This window comes from Pelophylax lessonae (genome assembly GCF_965119305.1).
Source record: "Pelophylax lessonae genome assembly, chromosome: 1".
NCBI lineage: Eukaryota > Metazoa > Chordata > Amphibia > Anura > Ranidae > Pelophylax > Pelophylax lessonae.
Window position 1 is genome coordinate 33,484,689 of NC_138768.1, and position 16,161 is coordinate 33,500,849.

At 46.4% G+C, this 16,161-nt stretch overlaps 1 protein-coding gene across 1 annotated transcript in view; it reads right to left on the reverse strand.

Moving 5' to 3' along the window:
* Positions 1-16,161, reverse strand: part of UNC13B (unc-13 homolog B) — a 703,803-nt gene that overhangs the window by 497,228 nt on the left and 190,414 nt on the right. The window contains exon 5 of the mRNA XM_082256386.1: positions 9,513-9,586. Coding sequence (XP_082112512.1) covers positions 9,513-9,586 — 74 coding nt within the window. The remainder of the gene's footprint in view (positions 1-9,512; positions 9,587-16,161) is intronic.

Consider the following 16,161-nt stretch of genomic DNA (forward strand, 5'->3'; position numbering starts at 1 on the left):
AGTTAGGGACCTTAGATTGTAAGCTCCTTGAGGGCAGGGACTGATGTGAATGTGCAATGTATATGTAAAGTGCTGCGTAAATTAACAGCGCTATACAAGTACCTGAAATAAATAAAAATAAATAAATCCCAATAAAATACATTTACGTTTTTGGTTGTAACATGACGAAATTTTGAAAATGTCAAGGGGTATGAATACTTTTTAAAGGCACTGTATATGGACTATGATATCTCCAACAATCCCAGGTGCTTGACTCCCTCCCGCACACTAGGAGGAAGGAATATATAATCAGTAAGGAGGAGGTCTGTGATATGTATGGGCTCCATGTGGGGGTATCCCGACCAAACTGGTTTTTAATGAAAGATCTGTCACTTTTCAATGGCGGTTGATCACAATGCATTCAGATTTATTTATTGTAGGCTCAGTTCACACTAATGCAGGCTGTGTGTTCCGGTTATCACCCACAGCCAATTAGCACTGCTGTTGTGAGATGCACGGGGCTGCCATTCATTCTGAATGGCACCCCCACCCATCTAGGACCGCAGCGCAGCGGGTGCAGGAACCGCATGGTCAAAAAGACCTTTCGATTTCCCTGTGGCTGCATTTTTAAAAAGGTGCATGCGCCTTTTTAACGCGTCTTAGGCGGAACAGCTGCCTATTCAAATGAATGGGCTGCCGTGCCCGAGAAAAGGCAGCACCCGCGACCCGCACTACTGTGAACCAAGTCTAAGGTTTGAATCGCACCTATGCTTTCTTTTGATCCGTTTCTGTAGTGCTTTTTGCACACGTTTTTGATGGGTTTTGCATTTCTTATGCTTCTTTTTTTTTGCACAATTTGTTGTTGGGCAGATTAAAAAACACAAATCATGGCAAAAATCACACTACATGCTTTTTTGCAGCTTCTCCGTTGGAGTCTATTGAACCAAAAAAGCACAGTTTTGCGTTTAAAAAAAAGGTCCCTGACCCTTTCCAAAAACACAGCGGCTGAAAAAAGAAGCATAAATGTGAATGTTTCCCATAGGAAACCATGTTAAATGGACTGTAGTGCGTTTCTGCAAAAAGCACCAAAAAACACATAGGTGTGATCCGAGCCCTAAGAGGGAATTAAAGAGCAAGAAAGATTCTTGTGAGTAAAGCCGAGCTTCTATTCTCCCTTTTCCTTTATGGCTTTCCTAATAATACTGTATAAAGCATTTGCACCTTATATATGGAGGGGAGATAAAATTGTAGTTGGAGTTTAACTACTTCCGGACCCTGTACTGTGTATGTATGTATGTATGTATGTATGTATGTATGTATGTATATATATATATATATACATATACATACACACACACATATATTATATATATATATATATATATATACACACACATATATACACACACTTCGGTACTTTGACGTTAAATAAGGGGGTTATGGCAGCAGATAGCTGCCATAACCCCAATATTTTTTTAAATGGTGGGCGGTCCGCTTTGACATAAAGATGGTCCCAGTGGCGGATTGGCTGCGAAATCACCTTTATGGGCAGCAGGAGAGGTGCCCCACCCCGTCACTTCCCAGTCGTTTTCCCCGTTTATCGGAGCCATTAGTAGAGGAGAAAAAGGTAAAAAGGTAAAAAGGTTCCGGTCCTTTCTCCTCCTAGGCACAAAGTCGAGTGAGGACAAGCTGACCCCACTCCACTCTATGGCCTTGGAGGACTGTAGCGACATCACACATCACTTGCTCCCAACGGCCTTAAAGGGCTCATTTTTTTTTCCATCATAAAAGATCTCACATTAAAGAGAGCCTGTTGTGCTTATTTCTATTATTTCTATTACAAAGAATGTTTACATTCCTTGTAATAGGAATAAAAGTGATCAAAACTAATTTTTTTAAAGGGACAATGTAAAAAAAAAAAAAAAAGATAAAATAGGAAAAACAAAACATAAAAAGGAAAGCGCCCTGTCCCTGTTCACTTGCGCGCAGAAGCGAACGCATACGCAAGTCGCGCCCACATATGTAAAACGGTGTTCAAACCACATGTGAGGTATCGCCTCGATCGTTCGAGAGAGAGCAATAATTTTAGCCCTAGACACCCTATGTAACTCTAAATTGATAACCTGTAGAAATGTTGTCGCCTATGGAGATTTTTAGGTACCAATGTTTGTCGCCATTCCACAAGCGTGCACAAATTTAAAGCATGATATGTTGGGTATCTATTTACACGGCGTAACATTATCTTTCACATTATAGAGAAAATCGGGCTAACTTTACAGTTTTCTTATTTTCTAATTAAAAAAAAGTGTATTTTTTCCAAAAAAATTGTGTTTGTAAGACCGCTGCGCAAATACGGTGTGATAAAAAATATTGCAACGATCTCCATTTTATTCTCTAGGGTCTCTGCTAAAAAAAATAATATATATATATATATATATAATGTTTGGGGGTTCCAAGTAATTGTCTAGAAAAAAAATAAAAAAGATTTTAACTTTTAAACAACAAATGTCAGAAATAGGCCCGGTCCTTAAGTGGTTAAGAATCCAAATTGCCCCATGTAATAGGCTCCCGGGAGAAGATAAGGCCCAGAACATATTAGAAGATTCCAGTAATAGGGAATGTGGTATTGTCTGGTTGCACTAAGGGTATTATTTCCTCTGTCTACAACATATTAATCCATAAATATTTGATGAAATAGCCCCTGAAATGTTCAGAGCAATGGTCTTGAGACATGAGTAATGTTGAAGAGGATGTATGATCAGAGATATCAATGTGATATTAAAGAGGAAGTAAAGTCTGGAAACATTTTTTTCTTTTTGGTTACTTGCAAAGTAAATGCATAAGGTGCTAGTATGCAACGCATACTAGCACATTTTGTGACACTTACCTGCAAATGAAGCCTGCATCGTCTCCGCTGGAGGCCACATCCATCTTCGCCCGTCTTCCTTCCGGGTCTGCGGACTCCGGCGGTGCTACTGGCCGAAGCCGTGTGACATCACCGGGAGCCGCCGGTCACAGCACAGGGCTGCCGTTCCTTCAGAGCGCATGCGCCGATGACATCATCGGCTGCATGCATTGTAAATATCTGCTTAACGGTGCAAGTTTAGGAGATATATACAGAACCTATAGGTAAGCCTTATAATAGACTTACTTGTAGGCACAAACATTACAGAGGGGGTTTACAACCACTTTAAACCTTCATTTGTTTTAAGCACTTTCAGCGGCTGATTAAATCACTGAGAATTCAGCTGCTTCATCCCTTAATCCTTGCCTATGTTCCAGTTTAGGGTAGTGCCATAATCGTTGCCCTGGGTTTCCTGTATCAGGGTGGCTCCTTTCTCTTGCAGCATCCTATATAGCCACCCTTGCATGCAGGTACTACAGTTGAGTCTTACACAGTGCCAGGACAAGGTCATCTAGAGACCAGGGAGAACATGCCGAACTGCGCCCCCCACCCCCTCCTATATATGAGCATTATGTGTCAGCAAAAAATTCCCCCAGAAAAACAATGAGCACTAATCTGCATGCTCATCCCCTAAGCATACATTCCCCCTCCTCCGAATACAAATCCACCCCTCTCTTTCCCCCCATCCCCCAAACACCCCCCCCCCCAAAAAAAAACCTCCTAGCACAAATCCTCCACCCCTAAAATGTCTCCTCCTAGTACACATCTCCCCCACCCTTCCCCCTTGGGAGAGTGTAAGTGATCAGCACAGGGCCAATCAGCACTGTCCAGACAGAGGATCGGGGGTCCTGCAGCCTCATAGGACCGTCAGAGGAGAATGAAAACTCCACCTAAAGGCTTTAACCAGACCAATGAGCACTTATCTGCATGCTCATCCCCTAAGCAAACATTCCCCCTCCTCCCAGTACAAATCCACCCCCTCCCCCCAAAAAAAAACCCTCTTAGCACAAATCCTCCACCCCTAAAATTTCTCCTCGTAGTACACATCTCCCCCACCCTTCCCCCTTGGGAGGGTGCATGTGATCAGCACAGGGCCAATCAGCACTGTCCAGACAGAGGATCGGGGGTCCTGCAGCCTCATAGGACAGTCAGAGGAGAAAACTCCACCTAAAGGCTTTAACCAGACACTGATAGAAGTCACAAGACTGATGAGAAAAGGTATTTAGCAGTTTATATTTACGAACATAATTGCATTTGTATGTTCTGTGTACTGTGGGAGACCGGATATAGTGACTGCAAGCTCCTGGGTTTAGTAACAAAAAAAACATTTAAAAAAAAAAAAAAGATTAAATTTGTAAGCAGGGAACAGAATGAGAAAATATTAATATTGGGACTGATAGGGGGCAGTTGGGTTTACAACATTCTCTGTACGCTTATAAATTCCAGCTAGGCGTTTGATGATTTTGTACGGCTTTTATAGGTCAGGTGGAGGCTTTGTATTGTATTTATGTTTGTGAACCAATACAGACCGCATCGCAGATAGGAGGAAATTTTGCACACATCCTCTACCAGGGTCTAGATAGGTGATATTGGCACCAATTTGAAGCAGTCTTTGAAGAGCAGAACTTAAAGTAAAGCATAGATCAATCAGATGGTTCTCACAATCTTATCGGAATGCTAGTCACAAGCAACTGTTCCTGTAGGCAACTCTAAAGTGTTTGCTTTTCATGTTTTGGCAGCAGAACTGAAAGTTTAAAGCTGAAGTTTAATCTGCTTATATTTTGCCTTCCCCTTTCCATCAACATGCTAATACAATTCTTATATAAAACCTTTTTGTTGCCATCACTGTGTCTCTGTGCAAGGCAAGCAGTTCATGGCCGATTCCGTACATACAGCACTGTGCAAAAAATTTTAGGCAGGTGTCCAAAAATGCTGTAAATGAAGAATGTTTTCAGAAATAGGAGTGTAAATGAACAGAAAGAAAAATTAATATTTGGTGTGACCACCCCTTGCCTTCAAACCAGCATCAATTCTTCTAGGTACAATTACACACAGTTTATCAAGGAACTCGGCAGGTAGGTTGTTCCAAACATCTAGGACAGTGATGGCGAACCTTGGCACCCCAGATGTTTTGGAACTACATTCCCCATGATGCTCATGCATTCTGCAGTGTAGTTGAGCATCATGGGAAATGTAGTTCCAAAATATCTGGGGTGCCAAGGTTCGCCATCGCTGATCTAGGAGAACTAACCACAGATCTTCTGTGAATGCCAGCTGCCTCAAATCCTTCTGTCTCTTCATGTAATCCCAGAAAGACTCCATGATGCTGAGATCAGGGCTCTGTGGGGGGCCAAACCATCACATCACCAGGACAGCTTGTTCCTCTTTACACTGAAGATAGTGTTTAATGACATTGGCTGAATGTTTAGGGTGGTTGTCATGCTGCAGAATAAATGTGGGGTCAATCACACACCTCCCTGATGGTATGTGTAACGGGAGTCACTTTGGTTGGGGGGGCCCGTAGAACCCAGCCTACCTTAGAGAGGTTGGGAAATCCTTCTCTATGCTCCCTATGCCACTCTTAGGTATAAGTCACCCTGTGTCTATTAGGGGCACAGGGTGACCGAGAAAATGATGGACAACTACCTAATGGATACAGAGAGTATGGTTTGGATTACTTCAAATGGGACAGTAAAATTTATCCACAGTGGTGCAAAAACCTACAACGAAAAGACCCGTAACTGAACACACACTAAGCCCCGGTTCACACTTGTGCGTGTGCGGGGTTCGCATGTAATATCGGAGCGCACTGCTCCGACATTACATGCGATCGGCTGTGCGGTGCGAGTTTAGCCATACAGTTTGTATGGCTAAATTCGCACCGCAGCCGCACCAAACACGCACAGGACCCTTTTTTCTAGCCGCATCAGGAACGGATCGCACAGCGGTTCACACTTGTGCGATCCGATCCTGTGCGAGCTGCACGATCGCACTGCGATATGCGATCAAACTGGGGGTGTCGTTAAGATTACATTGACACCCCCAGCGTATCGCATATGGCAGTATGAACTGCCGGGGGTGCGTGTGCGATGCGGGAACAGGCTGCGAATTCGCAGCCTTCCCGCATCGCATATATGTGAACCGAGCCTAAAAAGTGCACTTAAGGGTGTGCTTTTAGTCCACCCCACGAAGGGGTAGGACTTCTACCCTGATCCCCTGGGACGCAAGGCTCTTGACAAGGACAAAGGTTTTCATGGTCCGCCTAGCCAGAAGGCCTGGCAGACCCCGTTCTAATAGGCAGCCAAAGCCGCACCCGGTCGAGGGGCTCTCCCGAAGAGAGACCCCCAAAAGGCAGGGGAGGAAGGAACCTGAGGGCCACACATCCTCCCCCTAGACGTCAGACTAAGCCAGAGTACTCAAAAAAAAAAAAAAAAGGGCGCACCGACCTAGTGCATTACCACTAAAAATGTATTAAAAGTATTAAAAAGTATATATTATACTCACAAAGCAGGTGTGTATAACCACACATCAACATGACACACATATAGTCTCCAAGGTAGCCAAGGAACCGCACTGTGCTAAATGGTATACAGTGTGCCGCTGACAGCAGCCAGTTGTCAGCAGCAACTCTTTTTTGGCTCTGAGGAAGGGGGTTCGCCCCTGAAACGCGTCAGGCTAGACACAGCAGCCCCATGCGGCACACTGTATACCATTAAGCACAGTGCGGTTCCTTGGCTACCTTGGAGACTATATGTGTGTCATGTTGATGTGTGGTTATACACACCTGCTTTGTGAGTATAATATATACTTTTTAATACATTTTTAGTGGTAATGCACTAGGTCGGTGCGCCCTTTTTCTTTTTGTTGTCTCTTAGTTGGTTTCGGATACCCTTGATCCTGAAGGGGCAGCAAGACCACAAGCTAGTCCACTCAAGTCTGAAGTATCTCTCTTCCCTCCGGCCTATGTTATACTCGAGCGCAGGAGAATTGTTCTACTACTAAGCCAGAGTACGCACACCCTTCATCCGTGAGAAAAAACACACACACAAAAGTGAAAGAGTGACAAACGTGGGAGAAAATAAATAGGTCATAAAAAAGTGGCCATGCCAAATGTGCATTGGCCTAGGCCCTGAGTCCTGGTAGACAAAAATCGACCCCAGACTTAGCTAAAAGGCCAGGCCCCAAAAGACGCAGTGCAGAAGAAGTGGTTGGAGCTGTGTCCATGTACCGGTTCACACGTTGGGGTCAAACACCCAAGTGTTACTAAGAGCACCACTGGGGCGACCACTCCCAGAGGGCACAGACAACGTGGACTCTCTGCCTTCCCAGCCCATAGCCAGACAAGGTAGGACGTTCGAAGAAGGAGGTAATGGACCCTTCCAGCTTTCTCGGGGAGAACTCACTCCTGGCCCCCAATAACCTATGGGCGCTCTGGTTTCAGTTCCTGCCAGTACTAACCTTCCAGGTCCCCATTACTCCAGCAGGTTTGCATAGCTGCCACCCAACCTTGGCCAGGTCAGAGGACAGCACAGCGCCCCCACTGAATCACTGATAAGAACAGATACTATACTTAATCATAGCCAAAAGGCAGAGAAGTGAAAAAAAAAAAGGGTAATATTTATCCACAATATACCTGAAGAAATATATGAGGATTTAATCCCACTTTACACTGTGAGACCTATAGCCTGTTGCCATGCAGTCTGTAACTCCTAAATAATCAAAGCATTGTTTAGATGTGGATTCCATGTACTCCACCTAGGCTGGTTTAAGTGCTAAGTTCATTAGCATGTTAATGATATCCTTGTCAGCTAATGTAGTTGCTGGAGGGGGATTAGCCATGAGTCAGCCCTAACTTGTTATCTAGACTGGAGGAAGCTGTATACTGACGGAAGAACGCAAACCCATTGTGCATTGGTCCCATCACAGTATGGAACAATGGATAAGTATCCACCTATGTTTCTCACCTTTGAGGACACCACTGATCCTGACCAAATCTCCAACTCCACTTGCAGAAGTGCAGCTCCAAACTTGCAAGGAACCTCCACCATGCTTCACAGCTGGCTGCAGACACTCATTATTGTACCGCTTTCCAGCCCTTCCCCCAATAAACTGCCTCCAGCTACAGCCAAATATTTCACATATTGACTCATCAGCACCTGCTGCCATTTTTCTGCACCCCAGTTCCTATGTTTTCAAGCACAGTTGAGTCACTTAACCTTGTTTCCGTGTGCTATGCATGACAACATAGGAACTAGGGTGCAAAAAAAATGGCAGCAGGTGCTCTGGAATGAGGAGTCACAATGTGAAATTTTTGGCTGTAGCAGGAGGCAGTTTATGTGCAAAGGACTAAAGAGTGGTACAATAATGAGTGTCTGCAGGCAACTGTGAAGCATGGTGGAGGTTCCTTGCAAGCATGGGGCTGCATTTCTGCAAATGGATTTGGAGATTTGGTCACGATCAACGGTGTCCTCAATGCTGAGAATTACAGGCAGATAGTTATCCATCATACCATATGGATTGGCCCCAACTTTATTCTGCTAAAGGACAACCACCCCAAACATACAACCCAAGTTATTAGGAACTACCTTCAGTGTAAAGAAGAACAAAGAGTCCTGGATTACATGGTTTTGGCCACCGCAGAGCCCTCATCTCAGCATCATAGAGTCTCTCTGGGGTTACATGAAGAGAGAGAAGGATTTGAGGCAGCCGACATCCACAGAAGATCTGTGGTTAGTTCTCCAAGAGGTCTGGAACAACCTAACTGCCGAGTTCCTTCAAAAACTGCATGCAAGTGTACCTAGAAGAACTGAAGAATTGATGCTGTTTTGAAGGTTAAAAAAAAAGGGGGGGGGGGGGGTCACACCAAATATTGATTTGATTTCTCTTCTGTTCAATTACTTTCCATTTTGTTAATTGAGAAAAATAAACTATTACCCCTTCCATTTCATTTACAGCATTTTTGCACACCTGCCTAACATTTTTGCACCGTACTGTAGCTCCTGAAAACGTCACAGCCCCACACCTCAGTGCTCCTCTCTCGAGCACCGAGCTGGCTGTTGGAAGGAGTTATGCAAATATCAACATGTCTTGATGGGTGGATGTCAGTCTGGAGAAGTGGGCGTTCCTAGGCAGCAGGATGCATTTGCATGCAGACCACCCTAGGTAATGCCCCATGTGGTGCTGAGCCTCCATGATTGAAACAACTGAAATCCAATGAGTGAGCCAGGGACGTGACTTGCTGCAGCTTCTAATGCACATTGTGAAAATCTCACAGTGTGCAGTGAAATCAGAGTAATCAATTTCAGTATAGGAGAGGAGCCTGTACAACAAGACTGTAGAGAGGGCTGGAGCTCAGCTTTAAAGTCAGCACCATTTGGTTTTAAAATCACACTTTGTGAGGAGGTGGCAGAAAATTTATTTTCAGTGGTCTATATCAAACCTGATAAACCTCAAAGTTAAAAATCACAGGATAAGAGACAAGACACCTATGGACCTCATATATCAGAAGGTGACCCAGATAACTGATCATGTATGTGCTCCTGGGGGTTCCCAGAGACGGTCCGTCAGCCTGTGATAGGTGTACATCAGAAAGATGCAAGTGACCTTGGAGGACTATTATTAGACGCACCTCATCGGCTTCTTCCAGGCTATTCATCTGCTCCAGCTTCTTGGTCCAATACCTGGCTTCTTCCTCAGGGATATCTGGAGGAGGACAGGAGACATCAGGATACACAAGGAATGAAAAACAAGGACAATGTATTTCACTCCAAATACTGATTGATATCTACATGCAGGCAAAAACAGAACGCAACAACGCAAACCTATCTTCCTGCCAAACATCGTTTTAAGTAAGAGGTAGGATGAGAATCTTGAATACCATATTTTCAATTTGTCCCTATATTTCCAATTCAGGGGGATATAGTTTCCCACATTCAGGTCTACACCAGCCTCTCTCAACCTTATTACATGGAAGAACCTTAAAATAAAACTTTCCAGTCTCAGAGAACTCCTGATAATAATTACTATATCTAAAGCTCACAGCACATTAGGGTGATGGTCAGCAGGAACAATGTCCCTCCCATTGGTGGTCAGCGGGAATACTGTCCCTCCCATTGGTGGTCAGCGGGAACACTGTCCCTCCCATTGGTGGTCAGCGGGAACACTGTCCCTCCCATTGGTGGTCAGCGGGAACACTGTCCCTCCCAATGGTGGTCAGTGGGAACAATGTCCCTGCCACTTGTGGTCAGCGGGAACAATGTCCCTGCCATTGGTGGTCAGCGGGAACAATGTCCCTGCCATTGGTGGTCAGCGGGAACAATGTCCCTGCCATTGCTGGTCAGTGGGAACAACGTCCCTCCCATTGGTGGTCAGCGGGAACAAAGTCCCTCCCATTGGTGGTCAGCGGGAACAACGTCCCTCCCATTGGTGGTCAGCGGGAACAACGTCCCTCCCATTGGTGGTCAGCGGGAACAACGTCCCTCCCATTGGTGGTCAGCGGGAACAACGTCCCTCCCATTGGTGGTCAGCGGGAACAACGTCCCTCCCATTGGTGGTCAGCGGGAACAACGTCCCTCCCATTGGTGGTCAGCGGGAACAACGTCCCTCCCATTGGTGGTCAGCGGGAACAACGTCCCTCCCATTGGTGGTCAGCGGGAACAATGTCCCTCCCATTGGTAGTCAGCGGAAACAATGTCCCTCCCATTGTTGGTCAGCAGGAATAATGTCCCTCCCATTGTTGGTCAGCGGGAACAATGTCCCTCCCATTGAGGATCAGTGGGAACAATGTTTCTCCCATTGAGGATCATTGGGAACAATGTACTTCTCAATGGTGGTCAGTGGGATCAATGTCCTTCCCAATGGTGGTCAGTGGGAACAATGTCCTTCCCAATGGTGGTCAGTGGGAACAATGTCCTTCCCAATGGTGGTCAGTGGGAACAATGTCCGCTACATTGGTGGCCACTGGAGGGATACTCAACCAGTAGTAGATTATGTGAAAAGCATAATTACTCATGGAACCCCTAGCAATCTCTGGAGGAACCCTGGGGTTCTATGGTCTAGCCTTCTCTCTTCTAAACTTACTGACACAGATGTCTATGGTTAGATCATACTGGAACAATATGAAATGTGTTCACAAGTTGTTCACCTGGCCTCCATAATGAAGAATGGTGGCCAAGTTAAACTTTCTTTACAGCACCCTGAGCTCCTGGGTCTTATAGTGGATCACTCATTTTCAGGATGGTATATTAGTTGAGGCTGATAGAAAAACAAAGAACTGAAAGTGCATTCGGTGGATTTACAACATCAAACCAAAACCATTTCACAGCAGCAAATCTCAAACTGAAAAAAAAGAAAGTAATCACAGCAAAACACTGCAAATCCCGGCCTTTGCCGCCCTCTCACGTCTTCTCACCATTGCGGTGTATCAGATTAGACCCCCAAATCCATTTCCTGACCTGCAGGGAGAAAAGTGACACCATGCATCTTGTGTGCACACAGAACATGGAGGCAGAACACACACTGGAGGTAAACGCTTCACAGCAACCTGGAGGAGGAAAACCCACTCTATCCTTACCTGTACGGAAATCACCGGAACCAAGCTGAAATGGTACAGATAAACAGGTCTGTATACTGGTTTAATGCATGGGGTGTATAATGGCAGAACAGCAGAAGACTGTAACTAGGACTTGTCAAGTTTCTGAAATGGAACCTCCAAAATGCCAAAAAGGAATCAAAGAGATCCCGGGCTAAACAAACATTGTCAAATCAAAAGTCATGTGTATCTGATGTCTTACATTATTCCTGGTGTGCTTTGCATATTTATTCCTGATCTATGCAGTCATCCAGAGGGAGACTTCGCCTCCGTGCAGCTGAATTGGCTGAAATTTAAGCTATGGGTTCCCCCGGTTGAAACCACCAGACTGGACAAACTTTCTTTTGAAAACTTTCAGGTGAACATTTATTGCTTCCTATCAGGTGTAGTCACAGTTTGAATATTCAGAAGAAGAGAAGAGGGGAGGAGGGGAGGGGAGGGGAGAGGAGGGGAGGAGAGAGGAGAAGAGGGGGGAGGAGAAGAGGAAGAGGTGGTGGGAGAGAAGAGAAGAGGAAGAGGTGGGTGGAGAGAAGAGAAGAGGAAGGGGGGGGAGAGAAGAGGAAGGAGGGGGGGAGAGAAGAGAAGAGGAAGGAGGGGGGGAGAGAAGAGAAGAGGAAGGAGGGGGGGAGAGAAGAGAAGAGGAAGGAGGGGGGGAGAGAAGAGAAGAGGAAGGAGGGGGGGAGAGAAGAGAAGAGGAAGGAGGGGGGGGAGAGAAGAGAAGAGGAAGGAGGGGGGGGAGAGAAGAGAAGAGGAAGGAGGGGGGGAGAGAAGAGAAGAGGAAGGAGGGGGGGAGAGAAGAGAAGAGGAAGGAGGGGGGAGAGAAGAGAAGAGGAAGGAGGGGGGGGAGAGAAGAGAAGAGGAAGGAGGGGGGGAGAGAAGAGAAGAGGAAGGAGGGGGGGGAGAGAAGAGAAGAGGAAGAGGGGGGAGAGAAGAGAAGAGGAAGGAGGGGGGAGAGAAGAGAAGAGGAAGGAGGGGGGAGAGAAGAGAAGAGGAAGGAGGGGGGAGAGAAGAGAAGAGGAAGGAGGGGGGAGAGAAGAGAAGAGGAAGGAGGGGGGGGGAGAGAAGAGAAGAGGAAGAGGGGGGAGAGAAGAGAAGAGGAAGGAGGGGGGGAGAGAAGAGAAGAGGAAGAGGGGGGGGAGGAGAAGGGGAAGAGGGGGGAGAGGAGAAGAGGAAGAGAATGGGGGGAGGGGGAGAGAAGAAGAGAAAGGGGGGAGAGGGGGAGAGGAGAAGAGAAAGGGGGGAGAGGAGGAAAGGAGAAGAGAAAGGGGGGGAGAGGAGAGGAGAGGAGAAGGGGGGGGGAGAGGAGAGGAGAAGGGGGGGGGGGGGGAGAGGAGAGGAGAAAGGGGGGAGAAGAGAAGAGAAAGGGGGGGAGAAGAGAATAGAAAGGGGAGGAGAAGAGAATAGAAAGGGGGGGAGAAGAGAAGAGAAAGGGGGGGGGGGGAGAGAAGAGAAAGGGGGGGAGAAGAGAAGAGAAAGGGGGGGAGAAGAGAAGAGAAAGGGGGGGAGAAGAGAAGAGAAAGGGGGGGAGAAGAGAAAGGGGGGGGAGAAGAGAAGAGAAAGGGGGGGAGAAGAGAAGAGAAAGGGGGGGAGAAGAGAAGAGAAAGGGGGGGAGAAGAGAAGAGAAAGGGGGGGGGGAGAAGAGAAGAGAAGAAAAAGGGGGGGAGAAGAAAAGAGAAGAGAAAGGGGGGGGGGAGAAGAGAAGAGAAAGGGGGGGGGGGGAGAAGAGAAGAGAAAGGGGGGAGAAGAGAAGAGAAAGGGGGGGGAGAAGAGAAAGGGGGGAGAGGAGAAGAGAAAGGGGGGGAGAGGAGAAGAGAAAGGGGGGGGGGAGGAGAAGAGAAAGGGGGGGAGAGAATAAGAGAAGAAGGTGGAGAGGGGAGAAGAGAAAGGAGGGGGGAGAGAGAGAGAGAGAAAGGAGGGGAGAGAGAGAGAGAGAAAGGAGGGGGGAGAGAGAGAGAGAGAGAGAAAGGAGGGGGGAGAGAGAGAGAGAGAGAGAGAGAAAGGAGGGGGGAGAGAGAGAGAGAGATAGAAAGGAGGGGGGAGAGAGAGAGATAGAAAGGAGGGGACAGAGAGAGAGAGAGAGAGAGAGACAGAGAGAGAGAGAGAAAGGAGGGGAGAGAGAGAGAGAGAGAGAGGAGGGGACACAGAGAGAGAGAGAGAGAGAGAGAGAGAGAGAGAGAGAGGGAAAGGAGGGGAGAGAGAGAGGGAAAGGGAGGGGAGAGAGAGAGGGAAAAGGAGGGGAGAGAGAGAGAGAGGGAAAAGGGAGGGGAGAGAGAGGGAAAAGGGAGGGGAGAGAGAGAGGGAAAAGGAGGGGAGAGAGAGAGAGGGAAAAGGAGGGGAGAGAGAGAGGGGAAAAGGAGGGGAGAGAGAGAGGGGAAAAGGAGGGGAGAGAGGGGGGAAAAGGAGGGGAGAGAGAGGGGAAAATGAGGGGAGAGAGAGGGGAAAAGGAGGGGAGAGAGAGGGGAAAAGGAGGGGAGAGAGAGGGGAAAAGGAGGAGAGAGAGAGAGGAAAAGGAGGGGGGAGAGAGAGGAAAAGGAGGGGGGAGAGAGAGAGGGAAAGGAGGGGGGGAGAGAGAGAGGGAAAGGAGGGGGGGAGAGAGAGGGAAAGGAGGGGGGGGGAGAGAGAGGGAAAGGAGGGGGGAGAGAGAGAGGGAAAGGAGGGGGGAGAGAGAGAGGGAAAGGAGGGGGGAGAGAGAGAGGGAAAGGAGGGGAGAGAGAGAGGGGAAAGGAAGGGAGAGAGAGAGGGGGAAAGGAAGGGAGAGAGAGAGGGGGAAAGGAGGGTAGAGAGAGAGAGATGGAAAGGAGGGGAGAGAGAGAGAGAGATGGAAAGGAGGGGAAAGAGAGAGAGAGATGGAAAGGAGGGGAGAGAGAGAGATGGAAAGGAGGGGAGAGAGAGAGATGGAAAGGAGGGGAGAGAGAGAGGGAAAGGAGGGGGGAGAGAGAGGGAAAGGAGGGGAGAGAGAGAGGGAAAGGAGGGGGGAGAGAGGGGGAAAGGAGGGGGGAGAGAGGGGGAAAGGAGGGGGGAGAGGGGTGAAAGAGAAGAGAGAGAAAGAGATAAATAAAGCACAGTAGAATGTATGTCACACACGCAGGATTTTTTCTCTCTCAGCATTAAGTGGGCTCACAGTTTAACTGCAAACATATAAAAATAATAATGGTACCTGTCCCAGAGGAATCGGGTTTATGGTTTTGGCAGAGATGTGACAGTGACACTTCATTATCACTTTAGGATTAGGATAGACACCATCTAGAGGTGACGGGTACATGGACGGGGGGGGGGGGGGGGCGGTAGGTGATGACTTGGTGACTTGGTGACCCCGGGAAGGAGTAAAGCATATAAACATTCTCTGCAAATCACTAAACAATGGAATATGAAAGCACACCGGCCTGTATGATAATCTCCTATTCTTTACCATGGTCCAGCTCTCAGGACACAGGGAAAGGATAAAGAACTGTCCTGCCAGGGACAGCCAATCACATACAATATTCAATTTATAAAACTGCCATAAAAAAAAAAAATAATTCACAGAGCCCGCTGGGAAAAGGAGCTGAATGTTCCATTGTGGTACAACGGCACCATCTTGAGCGTTGGTGAGAAGATAGCACACAGTATCATTCCACTGTGTACTGGAATACTCCTGATTGGTGGTAACAAAAATAATTAGAGCCAATAATCTGATAAAAAGAGGACTGGGGTAGGGCACCATGAAGGACAGGATGAGATTGTGCCTACACAGATATATTCTGCAGGCACAGCAAAAAAACGGGGGGGGGGATAGAGCACAAGAAGAAATAACTTTATCTCTACCTGGAGGACCTATCCCCGACCTAAAGCTGACCATACACTATACAATCTGATTGTACAACCTCTGCCCAAGGTTCTTTTAGATTTGCCTAAAATATGTAATAGTTGGACACATCTAACAACCCATTCAATCTGCATCAAATCAGGTAGGTTAATAGAAGCTTGTACAATCAGATTGTATGTTGTATGGTCACCTTTAGAGAAGAGCTGCATGATTAACCCCCACAGGAATCTAATCCAGCATTTCCAAGGATCATGTAACAAGTGCAGAGCAGTTCCCTGCTCACAGCTGTCAAAAAAAAAAAAGCAACTAGCAATGTTTATCAACAACATTGCTCCTTGCTGAAAGAGATAAAAAGAAACATTGTATCTTTTCATTCATTTACAGATCCAACTGATGAACATCGGTCTGCAAATGAAGTCAGTTAAAAGAAACCTTGTCAATTAAAAAAATATATAGAATTTTTGTGGATTTTATTTAAATTGTTCTCTGTTTAACCCCTTATTAACCATTCATTTACTCTAATCAGCCTTAAAAACTCCTTATTCTCCTTCTCCATGTATTTATTTCCTGATGATTTTTTTTATTTATTTCTAATTTATAAACCACTGTTTCTCAACTTTCTTTTTTTTTTTAAGTCAAGGCACCCTTTAAAATGATGTACAATCTTGATGAAAAAACTAAACTAAAAGCTTTACCTATCACAGAACATCCACACACAGGACACACATTAGGTGATTTAATATTCCAAAATACACTTTTGCACCCTGGTACTGACTAGTATTCTAAGGTTTCTCTTCTCCATTTAATTATTATTTCCTACTGATTTTTTTTATTTATTTACTTGTATTTTATAAACCACTGTTTCTCAACTTTTTTTTTTTT